General features: G+C 51.1%; 2 protein-coding genes across 10 annotated transcripts in view; one reads left to right on the top strand and one right to left on the bottom strand.

Moving 5' to 3' along the window:
* The first annotated feature begins 10,357 nt into the window (after positions 1 to 10,357).
* On the top strand, positions 10,358 to 17,788 carry Fndc5 (fibronectin type III domain containing 5). 3 transcript variants are annotated; one of them, XM_070008839.1, is made up of 6 exons: positions 10,358 to 10,527; positions 12,153 to 12,268; positions 12,647 to 12,845; positions 13,179 to 13,268; positions 15,371 to 15,504; positions 16,449 to 17,788. In XM_070008839.1, exons 1-6 carry the CDS (start codon positions 10,440 to 10,442, stop codon positions 16,665 to 16,667), a joined length of 846 nt encoding a protein of 281 aa, XP_069864940.1. In that variant the 5' UTR covers positions 10,358 to 10,439; the 3' UTR covers positions 16,668 to 17,788. The 3 variants fall into 3 exon arrangements, with proteins under 3 accessions (XP_069864940.1, XP_069864942.1, XP_069864943.1); XM_070008841.1 differs by having other exon boundaries at positions 16,358 to 16,540; XM_070008842.1 differs by having other exon boundaries at positions 15,812 to 16,540.
* The window catches only part of S100pbp (S100P binding protein), a 43,710-nt gene continuing 37,336 nt past the window's right edge, over positions 13,180 to 19,553 (bottom strand). For 5 of the 7 annotated variants that reach the window (XM_070008827.1, XM_070008831.1, XM_070008835.1 and 2 more), the window contains one exon: positions 13,180 to 13,566. In XM_070008827.1, the coding sequence (XP_069864928.1) occupies positions 13,398 to 13,566 (169 nt within the window). In that variant the 3' untranslated portion in view covers positions 13,180 to 13,397. Of the gene's footprint in view, positions 13,567 to 14,406; positions 14,434 to 19,553 lie in introns of those variants that run through there. The other 2 variants (XM_070008833.1, XM_070008834.1) reach the window with 2 other exon arrangements.

The following is a 19,553-nucleotide window of genomic DNA, read 5'->3' as shown; positions in this document are numbered from 1 at the left end:
AAGAGGAGGGAAGCGCTGGGCAGAGGCAGGAAGTCCTGGGAGCTGGAGCTGCAGGCCTGAAGTCAGCTCCTGTGAGAGTGGTGGTTCAGAGAACCACCAGTCTAGGACACACAACTGCCCCGCTGAGGGGCTGGATCCTGACTTCACCCCCAACCTCCAGTGAAGGAAGGGGTCAAGCCCTACATGTCTGTCGGCCTCCATTGATCTTTTCATCTGTAAATGGAAACAGAGGTGATCGCACTCCCCTAGAGGAGCCCATGAGTGAAGACAGAAACTAGTCCTTTAAGGACTCCTGCAGCTCCAGGCAGCTCGTGGAGAAGCCCTTGTGTGTCAGACTAGGAGCCTGGGGATTGTGAGAGTGACCCTCTACAGAACAAACGTCTGGGCCTAAAGATTCTGCTACAGTGTTCTAGGCTTACTGGGCCTGGTAACAAGGGGTCGTCTGCAATGTCCCCTCCAGAAGAACCTGAATCCTGGGTCAAGTCAGCCACATCCAGAACCAAGGCTCCAAATAATAGACAAAGTGCTACACCTCAGCGAACTCCTCAGACCTAGGTTCAGATCCTGAAATGGGCTTTTTCCGGCCTCAGGAAGACTGGAAAAAAACAACCCTCTGACCTTCTGGTTCCTCCTCTGTAAAACCCGCCTTTCCAGCTGCTTCCTGGACTGGCTCCCAGAAGCCCACAGACACCCCTGACTCAAGCCAGCCAATAGCATCTCAATGCCTCCCATGTGCAGCCTGCCAAGCCCCCAGGTCCTCCTCCAACCACCTCCAGCCAAGGCATCCAGAACCCACCCTCATCCACATCCTGCACCTGCTCCTTCCCAAGGCCCCACCTCTCCTCCTCAAGATCTCACACTCCTGGACAGATGGGCCTTGTTGTTGGGCTCTGGCCTTCTCACAGCAGCTCCTACTGTGGCTAGTTTCTCCAAATCGACTGGTTTTCCCTCTGCTTGGGGAAGTAAGCTGATAGCTAGGCTGTCCATAGTACACCCACCCTTACCTCTTGATTTGGTCCCTACCCTCCTACCTCCCACTACAACTCCCTACCAATCCAGCACCCTTGCTCTGATGAACAGACTCCCTGATATGGAACAAGCAGGCTCCCTTTCCCTCTGCCAATGTTAACCTCTAGCATTCACCTCTCTGGGGTGAATAAAGAGATTCTGGCAGCTGGGGATACAGCCCAGCCAAGCCTGGTCTGGTGCAATAATTTCTCTTCCTCCTACTGGGGAAGCCACTGTTTTTAGCTGAGTGCACCTCAGGGCTCAGCCAGAGAAAGACAATCATTCACATGAGGTCATCCCAGCCAGATCTACCCATCCCACCCCTTCCCTCACCAATCCCAGCCTCTAATAGATAAAACCTTTGGATGGTTCTTACTCAATTCCATGGTTGGGAGCTCAATCTCATCCCTCCTCTTGGTCTAGCTTGAATCATTTAGAAATGGTTCCTGGGGCAACAGCGAGGGCCATGGCCACTGCTCAGCAGCATGGAGCGGGAGGATGTTTCTACTGTCTGATGACACAATTCCACACAAATGAAGTGAAGCTTGCATGCAGGATTCCTGAGGCTTCCATGAAAGCCTAGAGTCAAGATCGTGAAGAGAATGTTCCTGCTAAACTGGGGTCTGCTCTCCCAGAGCCTGTTTCAGCAGGCCTGGCTGTTGGCAGGGCTGAATGTGATGTCCAGTGCCAGTGGCCCAGGTTAACTGGCCTTCTGGCCTCCTCCTCAGAACCCTGAAAATGTGCCTGGAATAGCCCGTCCCCTCTGTGGAGTTGGTCTATGGCTGAGGGGCTGCACATGTGGTGCAGGGCAGGCCCAGGGCGTGGCCTCACCACTGGCCTCCGTTATTTGTGCGATGTCTCACAAAGGCATTGTGAGACACCCACAAGACACTGCAGAGGGGTGCATCTGCAGGAGGCGCCTGGCTCAGACAGGAAGAGGGCATACTCCAGGTCTAGGTTTCCTGTGGTCACCTGCTGTTTTCTGCCATCTTAGACAAGAGGAGACTGAGGCACAAAGATATCGAGTTCCCTACCTGAGACTGCAGGGGAGCCAGAGGGGACGCAGCTCTAGCACCCAAAGAGGCCAAGGCTGCTACGGAGAAGTCAGGGCTTCCAGAAGAGCTCAGGGGACTCCCTGAGCCCCAGAATCCCACCTCCAGGGCCTTCTGTACCAGCTGTCTCTCTTCTTTGGGAAGAACCTGCCAGTTCTCCATCCCAGCACCTTAGGTTCTCTGGAGGCTGGGGAATGCCGCCTTGTTTCCATAGCAACGGTGAACAGAGGGGCCTCCGAATCAGCATGAAGATAATGAAGTGCATCTGTACCTGCAGGTCCGCACGTGCCATGGGAATTCTTGGGAGAGGGCAGCCTCTGCATGTATACACATCCAGGTTCATCCTTGCACACATATGCACACACTCCCACGGCCACCTTGGCCCACCCAGCTGCCGAGAGGCCTTCCACTTTATGATACCCCCCTATAGCATTCAGATACTTACTGTGTCCTCTCTTCACAAGTGACAGCTGGAGGCTTCACAATGTTACACTGGAGTAGGCACCCTAGGGGGAGGCAGACAAAGAGAAGTCATATAGGGATAGTTGGAGCCCAAGGTTGCTGGGCTCCAATCATTGGGCCTTTTCTCTCACCACCACCTCTCAGGTGTGAGTCCCATGAGTACCCACCTTGGGACCTGCACAACAGAGAGGTACATGTGGCCTAAGACTGGACCAGATCTCAATCCTAGCTATCTTGGGCTTCTCACTCTACACCAAAAGAATCCAGCCTCAGGGCTGGGAAGGTGGCTTAGTGGTAGAGTGGCTTGCCTAGCATGCATGAAGCCCTGGGTTCGATTTCTCAGCACCACATATACAGAAGAAGCTGGAAGTGGTGCTGTGGCTCAAGTGGTAGAGCGCTAGCCTTGAGCACAGAGAGGCTCAGGGACAGTGCCCAAGCCCTGAGTTCAAGCCCCAGGACCAGCAAAAAAAAAAAAAAAGAACCCAGCCTCAGGCCACTCTCGGGATAAAGGCATGAAGGAGGGCCAGAGGATTATAGAAACTTTCCTTCCATGGACTTCCTCCTTGAACATCTACAACAAGGCCCATTGGGAATCTCCTGCCTGGAGTCACTAATCAGTTCTGTTCCTCTAAACCAAAGCAGGGTAAGCTGCCTAGGGTCTGGCTCCTGAAACCCCTGGGTCTCTCCTACAGATTTCTGGATAATAATGGAGCCCAAGGCCAAAGGTCACCTAAGCAGAAAGTTGGGGGGACTTAGAGGGCAGCTCCCAGCAAAGCATGGTCTGAGGGGCAGATGGACTGCTGAGGAGGAAGAGCCCTGGAGCCATCCCAGGTTGGCAGATGCTGGGTGCTCCCTAGTTAGGAAATCCAAGACAATGACTGAGTCCCTGCATCATCATCATTAGTCATTGTCCCTGGTATCAGCTTTATAACTACTATGGATTGTAACTACTATGGATTGGATGCTGTCTGGGACTGAGGATGTAGCTCAGTGGCAAGTACCTGCATAGCACACACAAGATCCTGGGTTCTATCCCACCCCCCCCCCATCCCTCACCCTGCAAAAACTAATGATATGATACACCTGCTGCTACTTCCCAGTCCTGTGACAGCTTTGGTGTATTCTGTACTTGTGTGGTTAATCTTCACCGGATCCCAGAACTCAGTGAGGTGGGCTCACTTATAGCTAAAGAAACCGAGGCTTCATGACCTGTGTACAGTGCCAGAGCAGCAAGCTCCAGAGCCTAGATTTCCTGAGGCTGTGGTTTGCCCCCTGAAAACTGGTGTCCTGGTGGTGATCCACGTGAGCAGAGAAGGCTGGACTTTCTTCCTGGGGTCTTCTCACTCCGAGCAACTCAGGCTTTACTACGATCCTGGAGAGTGCCCTCTACAGGCCGTACCCTGGCCCTGCAGAGCCCTGCAAGAGAAAGACTAGGTGAGATGGAGGTGGAGGCCCCAGATGGGACCTTTATGTGCAATTGCCTCCCTTTAACAGAGAAAACAGGGCAGGGGCAGAGCCAAGGGCTTTTGTCCTCTTCTCCCCCTTAAGGGAGAGGTCTTAACCCTGGGGCTCCACTTTCTGCAACCAACCCACTTAGGGTCCTGACCCTCAATAAAGCCTCTGGCCCCATTGCTCTTGAAACATTTTGGTAACTATGGTATACATCTGAGAATCTGTCCCTGAAAACAGGGGGGTTGTAGGCATGGAGCTGCCATGGCTGACATCTGGGACCGTGGGCAAAAATCCTCAGCCTCCCTGATTGCTGGCAGGTGGAGCCTTCAGGATCGGAGGAGATCTGAGTCTCCTTTACCTAATTAGAAGATCTCTCCTCACTTCTCCTCCTACCTTTCCTTCTTCCCTCCACTTCCTTGACCCCCCACCACCACCACCTCCCACCTTGCGATGTCAATTATTATCTTCCTTTTCAAGAGACAGTGTTTGAGACTCAGAGAGGGAATTACTGGCCCAGCATCACCCAGCAGATTTCAGCTTTCAGAATCTCCTATTGGAAGTATGGATCCCTGCCCTGTTTGCTTCCCTGCTCTTCTCTCCTTCTCTGGGTCTCATCCATTGGTTCCCTGTCCTCTGCCACCTCTGAGGTCAAGACCTTCATTTCTGGTCTTGCAGGCAAAAAGAGTTTTTTAAATGGAAATCCATCCTCTCATAGCTGTATCTTCTTGGAGCTCCCCATCGCTGCTAGATTAATCTATACTCTGGCACACCTGAGGCCTGGTGCTATTTCCCCCCCCCCCCCAGCTGCCTCCATTTCCTCTATCTTGTTCATAAAGCTCCAGTTTTTCTGGCTTCTTTCAGTGTATAACATGTGAAGCTTACTCTTACCTCAAGGTGTTTGCTTTTATGGCTCCTGTGGCTGGAGCATCTCTCCTGGGACATGCTACACCTTCCTCCTTTGCCTTCACCCCTCAACTCATACCACCATCCCACCCAGCCACCTGCACCACACTACTCCATAGCCCTTGACAACCTCAGACTATTTTAACATTAGCTCACATGTTTATGGCCTGTTTCTTCCCTGGAATATGAGATCTAGACCCTCCTCTTGGTATCCGTGACCCCAGGACAAACATAGTGCCTGCACTTAGTCTGTTCTCAGTGTTTGTTGAATGAAGAAAACCTTTCCTAGTGAGACAGGCAGACTGCTTAGCATCCTTGGTTGCCAGAGCAACAAGACCAGAGCCACTGATCAGTCCATGGGTCCCCCCACAAGACCCACCCTCATGTAAGAAACCCTAACATCCCAAAATGATCTCTCCTAGGGTGCCAAAAAATGTCCTGACCAAGTTCCTTGGGCCACACCAGCCAGTGCTAAGTCCTGATAACAAAGAGTTTCAACCTACAGACAGAACCTCTTCTCCTGACATGTATGCAAAGCATGAACAATGACCCTACAAGGGCTTCTTTGCCCTCAGGTGCCAGAGATCTTGGTTCAAGACTATTTCTTCCCTATAGGGAGTCTGCACACAGTCCCAACAAATCTGGGCATGCGCAGATGCACAGTTGTTACATAAGCTACACCTGTCAATCAACCTGTCCCTTATAGTTCCCGCCAAATGAAGGACAGCTGACACTTAACCTGGAATTGTTAAAAATCCCAGCTAAACAAAGCCTGGGGCTCTGGAGCCTAGCTGGAGTCCGCTGCTTTTTTTAAATAAACTTTAATCTCTCTTTCTCTTTAATAAACTTCTTTGTTATTTCCATTATGCTTCCTGTCTTGTTTGAATTCTTTAGCAAGGAAAAAGAATCAAGGCTAAACAGCATACATTTTCGATAATATATTAAAGTTCAGCTGCATGCTTTTCCAGTAATACTAGCCCCATGGTCTTTTGCAAACTCAGAACAGTCTTTTACATCTAGTCTTTGTTTCCCAGTGTTCCAGTGTAGAGCCTAATACCTTGCTGTCATCCAACTTATACACTGTCTTCCCTGCATTTCTCCACATTACCCTGCTCTCCCAGGCACAGGGCCAGTGGCTTCTTTTCCCTTGGCCTCTTTTCTCTCCTTTAGCCAATTCCCTCCTGACTATGGTATTTATTAGGTGCAAGCATTGTCTCCTTCAAGAAGCCCTCCTTGTTTCCTCTCAAGTTAATCTTCTCTCCAGCATCCACCCTCCCTGCCTCCTGTTCTAGAATGTAGTCCCAGCTCTGTGTTCTAGAAACATCTCTCTCCTCTTCTCCCACTAGGGTGGCTTCTCAGGGCTAGGCACCAGGTTGGTTCTTCGCTGCATCCTCAGCACCCAGCCAGTCTGGCACAGGCCCAAGAAACATGGAGGTTTTCTCATTATGGTGATGGTGATTTTCTCAAATTAGGCCTGACCAGTGTCTCCCAGCTATATGGCCCATGAAAAGCCAGTTCCTTTCTTTTTTTTTTTTTTTTTTGTCGGTCATGGGGCTTGAACTCTGGGCTTGAGCGCTGTCCCTCAGCTCTTCAGCTCAAGGCAAGCGCTCTGCCACTTGAACTACAGCGCCACTTCCGGTTTTCTGGTGGTTTATTGGAGATAAGAGTCTCACGGTCTTTCCTGCCTGGCTGGCTTTGAACCGCGATCCTCAGATCTCAGCCTCCTGAGTAGCTAGGATTACAGGCGTGAGCCGCCAGCGCCCGGCCAGTTCCTTTCTTTGAGCATCAGTTTCCACATCTATAAATGGGTATAATAAATCCCAAATTCTCAGAGTTGTAAGAATCCCAAGTCTTTTGTTATATAAGGAATGTGCCAGGGTATGGAAAACGTTAGTAGCTGAATGATGGGTCCCTTACCTGGTGTGGTCTCAGCTCTGGATTTTGAAACTGTATCTGTGAGCAGTAATCACACTCACGCCCTCCAGTGACTGATGTCCTCGAGGGAGCCCCTTGGCCTTTAACCCCAGTCTTCAAAGGTTTTGAGAGATAAAAAGAGGTGACTGGCATGCCAGATCAAGCTCTGAACTTGGAGCCACATAAATGAAGTGGAGACCTTCATAATTCACTGATTGTGTGACCCAGAGCAGGTCTTCTCACGTGATCCCCAGCTTCTGGACAGACTGGAGGTTAGTAGCAAATTTCCACCTAAGATTCCAAGTAACATGAGTAAAGAGCTGAAACAATCTCCTGACACCCTGATTCTTCCTTTGACTTTGAGGGGTATCTACGAGGCACCCTAGACATAAGCCATGGCCATTCCAGGCTCTAGGATAAGGAACCTTCCTGTTGTCATGGTTACTTGGAATCTGACTTGGGCACCTGCAGTCAGAGCTAGGTGCTGAGATTCTGCATAGTTCCTGACACGTAAAAGGATCCAAATATTCCCAGGTGCCAGTGTAAGTGACCATCCAGCCCCACGAGAGATTGTCTGTGTCATCCTCTAAGAGGTGACTATCTTGGGAGCACAGAAACCCACCCTTTGGCTCCATCCAGATCGCTGCTTTTATGTTCCTTATTTTCCCACAATATTGCTCAGAGTCTGTTACCAAATAGGTTCTCCCTAGATACATGTCGGAAGAATAATTTATTCCACGCAGGTGGCACTTAACCTACTGTATGTTTGGTCCTGGCAAAGGGCTGGCGTTCAGGTGGATGGATGAAGTAACTGGTACTGCTGACAGCCAGCCCCTGCCACCCCACCACCGGCCCAGGCTCACCTAAATTGCCTCTGGGTCCTCCTAGCTCTTCCTGTGCCCAAACCAGCTCCCACTGGCTGCCAGGTTCCAGCTACCAGGATTTCTCCCCAAACTGAGGTAGTGCCTAAGCTCTGCATGAGGCTGTGGAAGGCTGCACCTCACAGCTACAATGCCCCCAATCCTCCCTGTCCTCCACAACCCTTCCTCCAGTCCCCTTTCCTCTCTGCCTCAAACCTCAGAGCTGCCGTCTCCCCCTCCCAATGCCCTACATCTGCCTAGGGTATTTTCCCAAGAAGACCAGCAGGTGGCGCTAAGGTTTCCCTTTCTCCAGTGCTGGACTAGAGGCCAGACCCCCTTTAAGACCCTCTCTTCTCCCTTTTCTCCTCAGCAGCGACAAAAGTGGATCTGTGACCTCTAACTGACTTCTCTCCTTTCCGCTGCTCCTGTGATGGAGATCTGAGGAGACTCCAGTTGTTCCTGCAGGCCCCTGGTTGAGGGAGGGGCAGGGGGTCCCTAGGGGCCAAGCTGCAGCTGGTAGGGCGGGGAAGGCAGGCAGACAGGCAGGGCTGGGCGGCATCAGCTGCCAAGAGAGAAAGAGAAAAAAAGAAAAAGGACAGGGAAGGTGCTCTGGCTCCCGGCTCCTACCCCAGGCAGGCCAAAGGCCCAGCTGAGGCTCACCCTAGGACAAGGTATGTGCCTGAGGAAACAGATGGAGCTGCAAAGTTAGCTCTGAGGGTGCAGAGGGCAGAGTGGTAAGTTTCTGCAACCCCTTCCACCTCACCCTTTCCAAGGGGACTAGATAGAAACTTGGGAAGGGGGACAGGGAAGGAGTCCTAGGGTAGGCATTAGAAGAGAATTGTTATGTTGCTCTTGCGTTAATTTGTACCAGGCACTTTGCAACTGTGTCGTGTGTGTGTGTGTGTGTGTGTGTGTGTGTGTGTGTGTGTGTGTGTGTACGCGCTAGACCTGAAGCTTGAACTCAGGGCCTGGGTGCTGTCCCTAGGCATTTATTTTTCTTTGCAAGGCTAATGCTCTACCACTTGAGCCACACACAGCTCTACTTCTAGGTTAATCAGAGTCCCACGGACTTTCATCCTCAGGCTAGTTTTAAACTGTGATTCTTAGATCTCAGCCTCCTGAGTAGCTAGGATTACAGGTGTGAGCCACCAACACCCAGTTTGTCCCTGTTTCTTAATCCAAAACTAATCTAGGAGCTGAGTATGTCCCCTAGATTCTAGGGCTTAGTGGTAGCAAGCTTGACTAGTATACATAAGGTCCTGGGTTCAACTCCCATCCCTACAAACAAAATAAGTCAAAAACCCTAACTGTAAAATGTTTCTTTCCCAGCTCTCTCAGGGCCTCTGGAAAACCTTTAAGACAAAGGGATGTCCCTCAATGATTTGGACAGATGGGTGGCCCCACCTGTCTCAGGGGACAGACGTCCTGCGTCTTCCCCCCACCTCCCATGTCCTGCCTCTCTCCTCAACCTTGTTTTGTTCTCTGACTGGGACTTGAGTTTAGAGAATGTCACTGGTAGAGGTGGGAGACTTCTCTGGCTGCCTAGTGTCCCCATGGCCTTCTCATTAGGGAGAGATTTGTGGGTTCAGGGTGAAGCCCTCTCTCTGCTCCTAAGATCAGGAAAGGAGTGAGTTGGGCAAGGGGGTGTGTATGGGCACAGACAGGCACTAGATGTCCCCAGGGTAATGAAGGGAGGTTCATCAGGCCCTTTCATTAGCCGTGGCTGCCAGCCACATCTTCAAAGCACTCTTCTGCACTTTACAGCCATTAGCTCAATCACCATTCTCCCAAATTTGGCCTGAGCCCCTCCCCACCCGACCCCACAGTTCTTGGAGATTGCTCTAGATTGTTCCAGATTGTTTTCTGGTGGGGAGATGCTCAAACAGGCAGAATCCCAAGGATCTTGGGTGTGTGAGGTCAGTCTAGGCAGGGAGATGGTTGAGTCAGCAGTTGACAGTTTGGAGAGTCAAAGCAACCAGGGTTCAAGTCCTGATTGCCAGCGGTCCTGGCACAAGGCAGAGTCTATCCACGCTGCAGTCTCGGCCTGCGTGAAGGGCGCACAGTCAGGCCAATTTGATGGGCTGCGGGCAGTGAGACTTGAGCCCTGGGTGTGGAACCTGGCAGATGCTCCAGATTGATCTATTATGGAGATGAGGATGGAGGCGCCAAGGGGAAGGGCTGGTGCGCTTGCGGAGTCCGAGGACCCCTTCTGGGTCCACCGCACACCCTGAGCATCTGCTGTGTGCACCCGGCACCCTATGGTCACCCCATGCTGACTGTGAGTCCTCCTCTCCGCAGGGCCTGTGAGGAGTGGACACCCCTGGCCGCTCTGGAGCACGGAGCAGCATCGGGGGCGCGTGTCCTCCCTCTCCTTCCCCAGAGGGCAGGGATGGGGCTGGGCTGACCGCGGTGGGGTGCTGCGGCTCCGGCTCCTGGCGGGGGGGAGGGTAGGAGCCGCCAGTCCCCGAAGTCTCTCGGTGCCCGGGCCTCGAAAAAGTGGGGTGGGGGGGCCGGAGTGGGGGCGCCCTCCGCCCCTCACCCCGCCCCCGCGCATCTCCCCGCAGCGGAGGCGCCCCGCCCCCCGGGCGCCCGACGTGGACGCGGCCGCCGCCGCCACCGCCGCCGCCGCCGCCGCGCGGGAGTCGCTGTCCGCGGAGCCGATATGCAGGCGGCGCGGGGCGGCGCAGGGAGGCCGGGCCGCGGGCCGAAGCTCGAGTGCCAGCGGCCGCCGGGCGCCGGAGCCGCGTCCCCCTGCGCCGCCCCGGGCCGGCCGGCCGGAGGAGCCGCCATGCACCCCGGGCCGCCGTGCGCCCGGCCACTCCGCACCGCGCTCCGCCTGTGGCTGGGCTGCGTCTGCTTCGCGCTGGTGCAGGCGGGTAAGGGGGCCCGGGGGCGGGGGGGGGGGCAGGGCGCCGGGACAGCCCCCTCTCCCCCGCCACCTGGGAGTCCTCGGTCCCCTTCCTGCCCCCTAGGGGCCTCCTGTCTCCCCTGCTCCCGCCCACTGCCGCCCCCCCACCTCCCCAACTCGAGCTCAGCGACTCAGTACCTTCTTGACCCCTAGACCTGTCCTTCGGCCTCCAGACTCGGTCCCATTCCTCAGCTCCGGGGTTCTAGGGTCTTCTTCTGACCTCCACCCTGTCATTTCATCCCCTTCACCCCAGGTGCTTCCTTCGGGCTCCTTGTCCCCTTTTCTGATCCAGAGAGCAGCTGAGGACACCAGTTCTCCCAGCCTGGGCCTTCCTTCCGGTCCCCCAAAGACCTCTCAAAGTCCCACAGGCAGCCCTGCCTGGTTTTGCAGGACCGTCTAGGAAGGGGGTGGAAACTGACACCTGAGGGTACAGGGTGGGCGAGGAATGGACCCCCCAGCCTGGTGCAATGTCTGGCTCACCATGGGGCCCAGTCTCTCCTGCCATCCTGACTGTGCCTTCTGTCTATTGCTGCCTCCCTGGCTGTCTCTGTCTGTCTGTCTGTCTGCCTGCCTGCCTGCCTGTCTGTCTGTCTGTCTCTCCTCTTTGTCTCTCTCTGTCTCTGTCTGTCTGTCCGTCTCTGTCTCCTCTCTTTCTCTACTCATCTATCTCTCCATGGCTCAGCACTCTCACCCTGCTTCTGTCTGAATCCTCCACTTGTCTGTTCTCTGGGGCTGTATCTGCCGCCACCTGTCTGTGTCCTTCTGTCCCTTTGTATCTCCCTGTCTTGCCTAACCCCAGGGCCTCAAGTCCAGCTATCTGTAGGGTGCTGGATTACTACTTAGGCAGCACCTGCAGGGGGAAGGCACAGAGGCCCTGTTCACACACCTCTCCTGGGTCTTCCTGCCCTGATTCCTCTTTCCCATGGTTCTCCACCTATGGGTCTGATCCCCCATTCATCATCTTCTCCCACCTAGAAAGCTTAGTCCTGTCCTCCTGACTCTCCAATGAGAGGCTTTGCTCTGAGTGCCCATCTAGTTTAGCTCCCTCCCTACCTGCCCCTCGGGGCTGGCAGAGTAGGGAAGAGGCTCCTCATGGAGACCCCTCCCCAGCCCGCATTCTGCCCAGTTCACCACAGTTCAGGGATTTTTTTCTGTTGCCCCTCACTCCCACCCTAAGTATCACTCCTGCCTGGCTCTTCTCCACTTCTGGGTCTCCTTCCCTCAAGGTCACTCACTTGACAGTGCAGGACTGTAGAAAGAGCACAGGACTGGGAGTACTTTTGGTTGTTTTTCATCAGACTAACCAGCTTCTGCAACTTTGGTCACGTCCATACCTAACCATCCAGTCCATTAGATCTGGCCCTGACTTGACCAATCAGTTTTAGACATGGACCCCTGTGTGGAGCCAGCCAATGGGCAGCAGAGGCTTCCGACACAGGCACAAAGATCCTGGAGTCTCTCTGAGGAACTGATAGCTAAGCGGCCTATTTGAGGCCATGGCTTTCCCCATGTTTCCCTTTCTCACTTATGAGGTAGGGGGCTGGGCCTCATACCAAGGGACACTGAGGCTCAGGTACCTCCCTGCCCCTGCAGACAGTCCCTCTGCCCCAGTGAATGTAACCGTCAGGCACCTCAAGGCTAACTCTGCAGTGGTCAGCTGGGATGTCCTAGAAGACGAGGTTGTCATTGGATTTGCCATCTCTCAGCAGGTAACCTTGAGGGCCCTTGGGAGGGGAAGATGCATTAAGATGACCCCTATCAAATAGGGGTCAGTGTGTGGTCAGTAGAGGAATACAAAGGAAAAATGAACACAGGGCAAGAGATAGGAGCCAAAGCTGCAAATTTATCTTGAAGCTGGGATCCCAGAAGGGCCTGAGTCAGGAGGGCTTAGCAATTCAGAGCACTGATCTGATCTTAGGATGCTCTGATGTTTAGGCCTTGGCTGTAGTTGTCTATAGATGTGTGGTCTTACACAACCTCCCTAGCCTCTCTGAGCCTGTTTTCTTAGCTGGAGGTGGTGGGATGATTGTGTATTTGAAGGGCTTGCCCCTGCCGGGAGGGGACTTGACCCACACTTGCCTCTGCAGAAGAAGGATGTACGGATGCTGCGCTTCATCCAGGAGGTGAACACCACCACACGCTCGTGCGCCCTCTGGGACCTGGAAGAGGACACGGAGTACATTGTGCACGTACAGGCCATCTCCATTCAGGGCCAGAGCCCTGCTAGTGAGCCGGTGCTCTTCAAGACCCCACGAGAGGCTGAGAAAATGGCCTCCAAGAACAAAGGCAGGCCTGGAGCATGCTGGATGAGCAGGGTGGGGCAGTTGGGCCAGAGCAATGGGTACAGCAAAGTACCCCAAAGTAAGAGGACCTCACAGAGCATAAGAAGGTTCACTCTAGAACCTAAGCACACTTGTACGCAATCCACCTTTGGACTGAGTCCAATTGCTACCATCCTAAGCAACCATCCGTATACCCTGTTCCCCATACCCCCAACCCCAGGGTCTCTTTAGGCCAGGTGTGTGGGCACAGGTAAGTGTTTACTAGCATGGGCTTGGTCCTAGAGAAGTGGCTCAGGGATTAAAGGAGCCCTGGACTAGTATATGTCTTTCCTCACAGATGAGGTGACCATGAAGGAGATGGGGAGGAATCAACAGCTACGGACAGGCGAGGTGCTGATCATCGTTGTGGTTCTTTTCATGTGGGCAGGTGAGTCAGGCTTTCAACACCTGCTTCACTTATTCTTAGGAAACTGAAGTCCTGAACAGACTCTGTTATAATAAACAATGGCAAGGGCTTGGAGATATCTGAGAAAAGAAGTCCCTCTGGGGGCCAAATCTAGTCCATTCTACCCACAATATAGCATGTTACTAGCTGCCTTGTAGGTTTATATGGAGTCCTTGTATTTCTTCTCTTTTGGAAGTTGTTCAACCTTCTGAGGTGGACACATCCATAGCCCTTGAACCTCCTTCTTCTCTGGGTTTCTGGGGTTCCAGGGGCTCCAGACCTAGGAAGATCAGAGGAAGTCACTGCCTGGCTTCAGGCTAGGACATTCCCCTCCCCTACCCATCCTTCAGATCCAGCTGAGTCCACCCCAATGGAAATTCCAGCCATTCTTTGTTTTATGTTTTTTGCTAGTCCTGGGGCTTGAACACAGGTCCTAGGCACTGTCCTTGAGCTTCTTTTGCTCAAGACTAACACTCTACCACTTGAGCCACAGTGACACTTCCAGCCTTTTCTGTTTATGTGGTACTAAGGAATCGAACCCTGGGCTTCATGTATGCAAGGGAAGCACTCTACCACTAGGCCTCATTCCCAGCCATTAGAGTGATCTTACTGCCTCTGCTCACACTCTGCACCCTCTTGAGCCCTTCTTATAGAAGTTAGTTAGGAAAACTGCTCTCTTTTCTTGCAGGTCCCTGAGCTCCCTGAGAATAAAGTCCAAGTGTCATTCATTGTTCTGCATTTACTAACCACTCCATTCCCAAACTTAGTGTTACTGTCATGACTGAGAAGGGCCCTGCACTTGTAAGGAACTCAGTCTTGAAGAAAGCTAGGCCCAAACTTAACTGTTAATTCACTATGATGAGGTGCTATAAGAGCACCTGTATGGAGCAGAGCAGAGGACATTCATTCTACATCCAGTAGAAATTGAGAAAAACACAGAGGGGCTGGGAGTTGGATTTAGTGGCAGAGTGTTTACCTAGAATGCATTAAAAAAAAAAAACATACACACACAAAGTGGAACTAACATGGGTATTAAGCTTTGAAGGCTGAATAGGAGCTCACCAGGCAGCCAAAAGAGGAAAGGGGTTCTGGGTTACAGTGTGTTCAAGAAACAAATTAAGCTCAGTCTTGCCAGGGCCACTTTGACCTGTGAGAAAACATTTAGTATTAAGAATGTAGTGGTGAAACTGTAGACCAAACTCTTGAGAGTTCTGAACACCATTCTAAAGCCTGATTAGCACAGTGAGTGAGTGTTGAATAGTTTGGGGGGAAAAATGTTCCTTAGGCATGTAGAGAAACAGACACCAGAGGACAAAAAAAAAAAAAAAAAAGGCAGGAAAAACACATTATTAGAGTTGGCACGGGTAATGTTTATATAATCATAACAATAATAAACATAGCAAATTACTTTGAATTGTGGTGTAATTCTGTTAGGATGATGGAGAGGGAAGTAGGGGGAGTATTCAGACTTTACCACAGTGGGAATTCAACAGACACCTAAAACAGATTGAGAAATACTATAAATATGCAGGTAAATGGGGACCAGATCTAGAAGTACTGGAATTGGCAGCCTTAATACTGACTTTTAAAAATATGTTCATGTATTATTAGCTTGATAAAAGTGGACATTTAATGGGCCCCAGAGTTTATTCCCAGCCACAGTACACCTCCCAACTGCATTATGGCATGCCCTTGAGTTGTTAATTTGACTCTCTCTCTCTCTCTTTCACGAGTGCTCTTGTTAATAACCTGAGCATGATAGGAGGTATCCCCACTGGGTTGTGAGGATTTAAAGGTGTCAGCACACAGCACAGGACCTGGCACATGTTCAACAAATGCTATTATTGTTTCTGATTTCCCCTAAAGGAAAGGAAAGCTGTCAAGAGATTTAAAGGGAGAAGAAACACAATCATGTGTGCTGAGGGAGCATCAGTGAAAGGGATGGCTGGTGAGGAAATAGAAACAAGACCAGTTTCCCTGAAGAAAGAGACTATCTGGAGAGACTGTCAGTATGCTCTGGTGGGGATGAAGCAGACAAGGCAAGAACTCAGGCCCCGGCCTCTGTTTTCCATTGTCCTCCCCAGGTGTCATTGCCCTCTTCTGCCGTCAGTATGACATCATCAAGGACAATGAACCCAATAACAACAAGGAAAAAACCAAGAGTGCATCAGAAACCAGCACACCAGAGCACCAGGGCGGAGGTCTCCTCCGCAGCAAGGTGAGGAGCAAGGCCTGGGCTGCCTGGGTGTCTCTGTGCCTTGGACACTGGTAGTCCCTGGACTGCAGAGGGGTCAGCTCAGGGCCTGGCATGATTGCAGCTAGGCAGAGCCAAGCTTGGCTGCTGCTGCTGTGACACGGGACATTGAAAATTGATTTTGGATCCTCTCCTTTTACATTGTGCCAAAGGATAGTGGTATGATGGGACCACCAGAGTAGGGGGTGCTCAGCTTATTTCTGCTCCTACTGTGCTGTTTGTCTCGGGAGGTGTTCACCTCTGTACTTTCATTTCTCCTTCTGCAAAACAGATATGAAACCTTTTCAGTGCTTCCTCTGAGCAGCTCAGAAGAAAGTAGAGAATGTGAGAGGATCTCATGGCTCTGATGATGATTATCCAACAAACATCTGGCTTCTCTGCATCTCCTGCTCTCCTCCATCTTCTTGTATTCTCTGGCTTACTGTCTTCTCTTTCTGGCACCTTTTCCTGAAGCCTGTTATTAGCCCCATCTACAGAAGCACCTCAGAAATGCCAGGGCTGAGGCTGTGCACAGATTCCTATCTGAGGAGGAGAGAGAACCAGCCAGTGGACGACTCTGCTGGGGGTAGACTGGGTATCAGGGCTCTGAGTCCAGGACTCAGTCTTGGCTATTCAGCTGTGCAAGGCCAAAGGCTGGGTGTGAAAAGGCAGAGACAAAATCTCTAGACAGGACTACTCTTTCTTTCCATGAGGGACAAGAGGTTGATTTTTAGAATGCAGCCTTGCTGTTCCCTTCTTCCTTCTACCCTCTGTTTCTCAACTTGCAAGAAGTCTATTCAACTAGCTCTGGCCACTTCTCTCATGTTTGTCCTCTCAGTTTCCAAACAAGCCATCAGTGAACATAGTTGAAGCATGACTGCCTGTCTTCAGAGAGAAGGATTTTGTTTTTCTTCTCTGCTGGTCTCCAGGTACTGGGTACAGGGAGAAGGCCACTGCAGCAGGGAAAGCACAAGCTGCAGTTTTCCCTCTTCTCCCGTAGTCTGATGAGAGAGGCTGATCTACAAACTCAAACCTGCAAAAAAATAAGCCACAAAACTAAAAGGCCTGGCCCCATTGTCAAAAAGGAAAAGCTGCATGAGACATGGCCTTCTGCCCCCTTGCTTCTCTTGGACTGGCTTCCTCTCTGAGAAAATGTATTGCTCTGGGAAATGAAAGAACCAAGACTAACAAACTGTCTTTCAGGCCAAGGAGGACTGGGGGAGCCTAAGGGCTGCTGTGTTACAGTCATGGCTTCATCAAGTCTCTTTTGGATCTAGCCATCAAGGACTTGTTTGTAGTATGCTACATACCTTTGCAAGTATGTAAGATGTTACCCATTTGTCTCTTTTGGAAAATAAGGCAGAGGGCCCCATTGCAGAGCACAGAGGATTCTCCCAAGCCTGAGCTTGTTGCCTGTATCCTGTCTTCTTTGACCCCTTATTTTGATGGTAAGATCTTCGGTCTAGGATCTTAAGAAGACATGGGCGGTAATGTCTCTTGGAGTCTCAGCAGTGCCAACTTGAACTGAAAGGGCATATCCACAATCTGTAGCCTAAGGGCTACTAAGCCACCCTCGGGAGCAGAAGCTGCTAGAAGGCAGGCCCCGCCTGTAGCTGTCACTATTGGCCTTTGGGGTTTTCATATCTTGCCATCTCACCCAGGGTTATGAGTTCTCCAAGGTCCACATGTCCTTCCTGAGAGCCTAAGTGGTTTAAAGTGACAGGTTTCTCTACTGCCCCTTTCTGGTTTAAAAAAAAAATGGTGCTTGATGAAGAAAGACACTCTTCCCTGGGACTGACACACAGCTGCCAAATGCCTGCATGGGAAGAGGTGGATTCTGCATCTTCTACTGGTAGCCAAGGAGGGGAGAAGGATGTGCCTAGCCCAAGCCTGGCACACCGTAGGCACTCAGTAATGACAAGAGCACTGGCACCCCAAGCCAGAGAGCTGAAAGCCATCACCCTATGACCGCTCCCTTCCCTCCGGTCTATAAGAGCTTTCAGGCTGGGTCAGCCACCACTCTGCCTTGTCCAAGTATGGCAGCAAAGGGGAGGAGAGATGGAAAGAGATGTCAGCAATACTAAGGGCTTCCTCATGGGAGGGCATGAGGCTCCACTCATTGTCTTGTGACTTCCATCCCTGCTGAATGGGGCTGCAAGGCCAAGGCTCCTTAAGAGAGAGGTCCTTACCTCTAATCCAGTTAGAGCAATAACCACTTTTTAAATGTAAAATAAAAAGACAAATGAAAAGGCACATCCTTGTCTTCTGGTAAATGCCCAAATGTTGCCCTCTTTTTCTGGCAGTTGGCAGCAAGTCAGGATGTGTGGAGGAGGGAATCAGTTCTCTTCCATTTTGGCCTGCAGCTTCTTAGGGACATGCCTGCCAGCCAAGCTGGAGTTGGAAGGGAATTCTCGAACAGATGGGGGTGCACGTGTAGAAGAAAATAGCTGCTCCATCATCCTTTTTTTTATGAGGCTCCCCCATGCCCAGCTGGGGCTGCCTCACTGCATAGGTATGCAGGCTGGTGCTTGTTTTTTGAAAACAAAGGGGTTTTCCTCTTTGGATAGACTGGGTGATTTCTCCTGCCAAAGGGATACAATTCTTGTCTCCCTGGGGTAAAGTAGGGGTAAAGAATTACAAAGGCTGCTTTCTGAAGTTCAGTATTCACAGCATGCTGTTCTGGGCTGTTAAAGGAACATCATTAAGCATCCAACAGCAAACTGAAAGGCAGAGAGTAATGGTGCTATTAGCCTATGAGCTAACCAGTAAATGGGCACCTCGAACATTCTTGTTCAGAGCCATGAAGAACTTGGAGACACAATGTCAGATGAGCAGAACTTAAAGGGTAGGTTGTTTAAAAGATTCTTAAAGCAGATGGAAAGCAGGAAACTGAAGAGCACACAGAACTCCAAGCCAAATCTTAGACACAGCCCTCTGTGTCCAAATGATGGAGAGACCATCACTTGTTAGAGAGATGTCAGTGGGGCTTGGGGAATTCTGCAATGGAGGTTTCCAGTACTCAACTTTACTATAAAGGGCAAAAGAGGAGAGGAGTAAACAGCACTCCTAGCATAGATAAAGCAAACTTTCCTTTCATTGTCTCCCTAAATGAAAGAGGATTGTGCATTCCCTAAATCAACTGTATTTGCAAAGTCAAACCCTGCAGCAATGACCAGGGATGTTATCCCTTCACCACTCACTTCTCACACAGCTCTGCAGAGATTTCCTCACATGTTGAGAAGGGACCAGGCAGTTCTTTGAAATGGAAGACACCTAACTTGCCGAACACAGCAGGCCTGTGGGAGGAATGCTGGACGGAGAGGCAGGAGACCTTATTTGGTTCATTCCCTTTCTACCAAGAGAGGGGTCCAAAGAGAACATTCCAAGAGCCTACCCACCTACTAGAGCCCTAGAATCTGAGAGGAGTTAAGACTGGTGGAGCAGGAATCCTTCCTCCTCCTACACCTGTCCTCTGATGCCTGGCTTCCCAGAATGAGACTCTAGAATCCATTTTTTAAGATCTCTAGCACAATCCTTTGTAGGAAGATGGAATATCTCACTAATCCATTTACATTTCAGACTTCTACTTTCTCATTCTCCTAATCCATTTGACAATTTTTGGATTTTACTTTGAAGAAGTACCCTCAAGGACAAATTGCTTCTATAAATGAGACACCCTTGTTTTCCCCAGCTCCAACCCCACCAATAAGTAAATATCCAGGGGTTCAAGGCAAAGTGCAAAGCTCTAAGTTCAGATCTCAGCATGGCAAAAAACAAAAACAAAAACCCCAAACTACAAATATGGCTAGCTTGAAGCAAAATTGAGAAATCTTTGTACACAAATCGTTCCTGAGTGATGTTAACACTTCAAGACTGCTTGAAAATGTATACAAAAGATTATATTCTACCTCAGTGGGCACTGTGGAGTTCAGTTTTCTGTTTATGGTATGGTCCAGTTGTTAGTGGGGGGGGGACAACACATACTGGATGAGCAGAGAGGAATGACAAGGCAGAAGCTTGTTCATTAAGGAATT

Source organism: Dipodomys merriami, unplaced genomic scaffold (genome assembly GCF_024711535.1).
Source record: "Dipodomys merriami isolate MVZ:Mamm:240054 unplaced genomic scaffold, mDipMer1.0.p SCAF_71, whole genome shotgun sequence".
In the NCBI taxonomy this organism is placed as follows: domain Eukaryota; kingdom Metazoa; phylum Chordata; class Mammalia; order Rodentia; family Heteromyidae; genus Dipodomys; species Dipodomys merriami.
The sequence above is the reverse complement of the archived record's forward strand: the minus strand, read 5'-3'. Positions and strand labels throughout refer to the sequence as shown.

Coding starts and splice junctions, on each gene's coding strand:
- Fndc5 (XM_070008839.1), top strand. CDS start 10,440: ATGCACCCCGGGCCGCCGTGCGCCCGGCCACTCCGCACCGCGCTCCGC. Junction 13,269..15,370: donor GGTTCTTTTCATGTGGGCAG/GTGAGTCAGGCT, acceptor TGTCCTCCCCAG/GTGTCATTGCCCTCTTCTGC. Junction 15,505..16,448: donor GAGGTCTCCTCCGCAGCAAG/GTGAGGAGCAAG, acceptor GCTGGTCTCCAG/GTACTGGGTACAGGGAGAAG.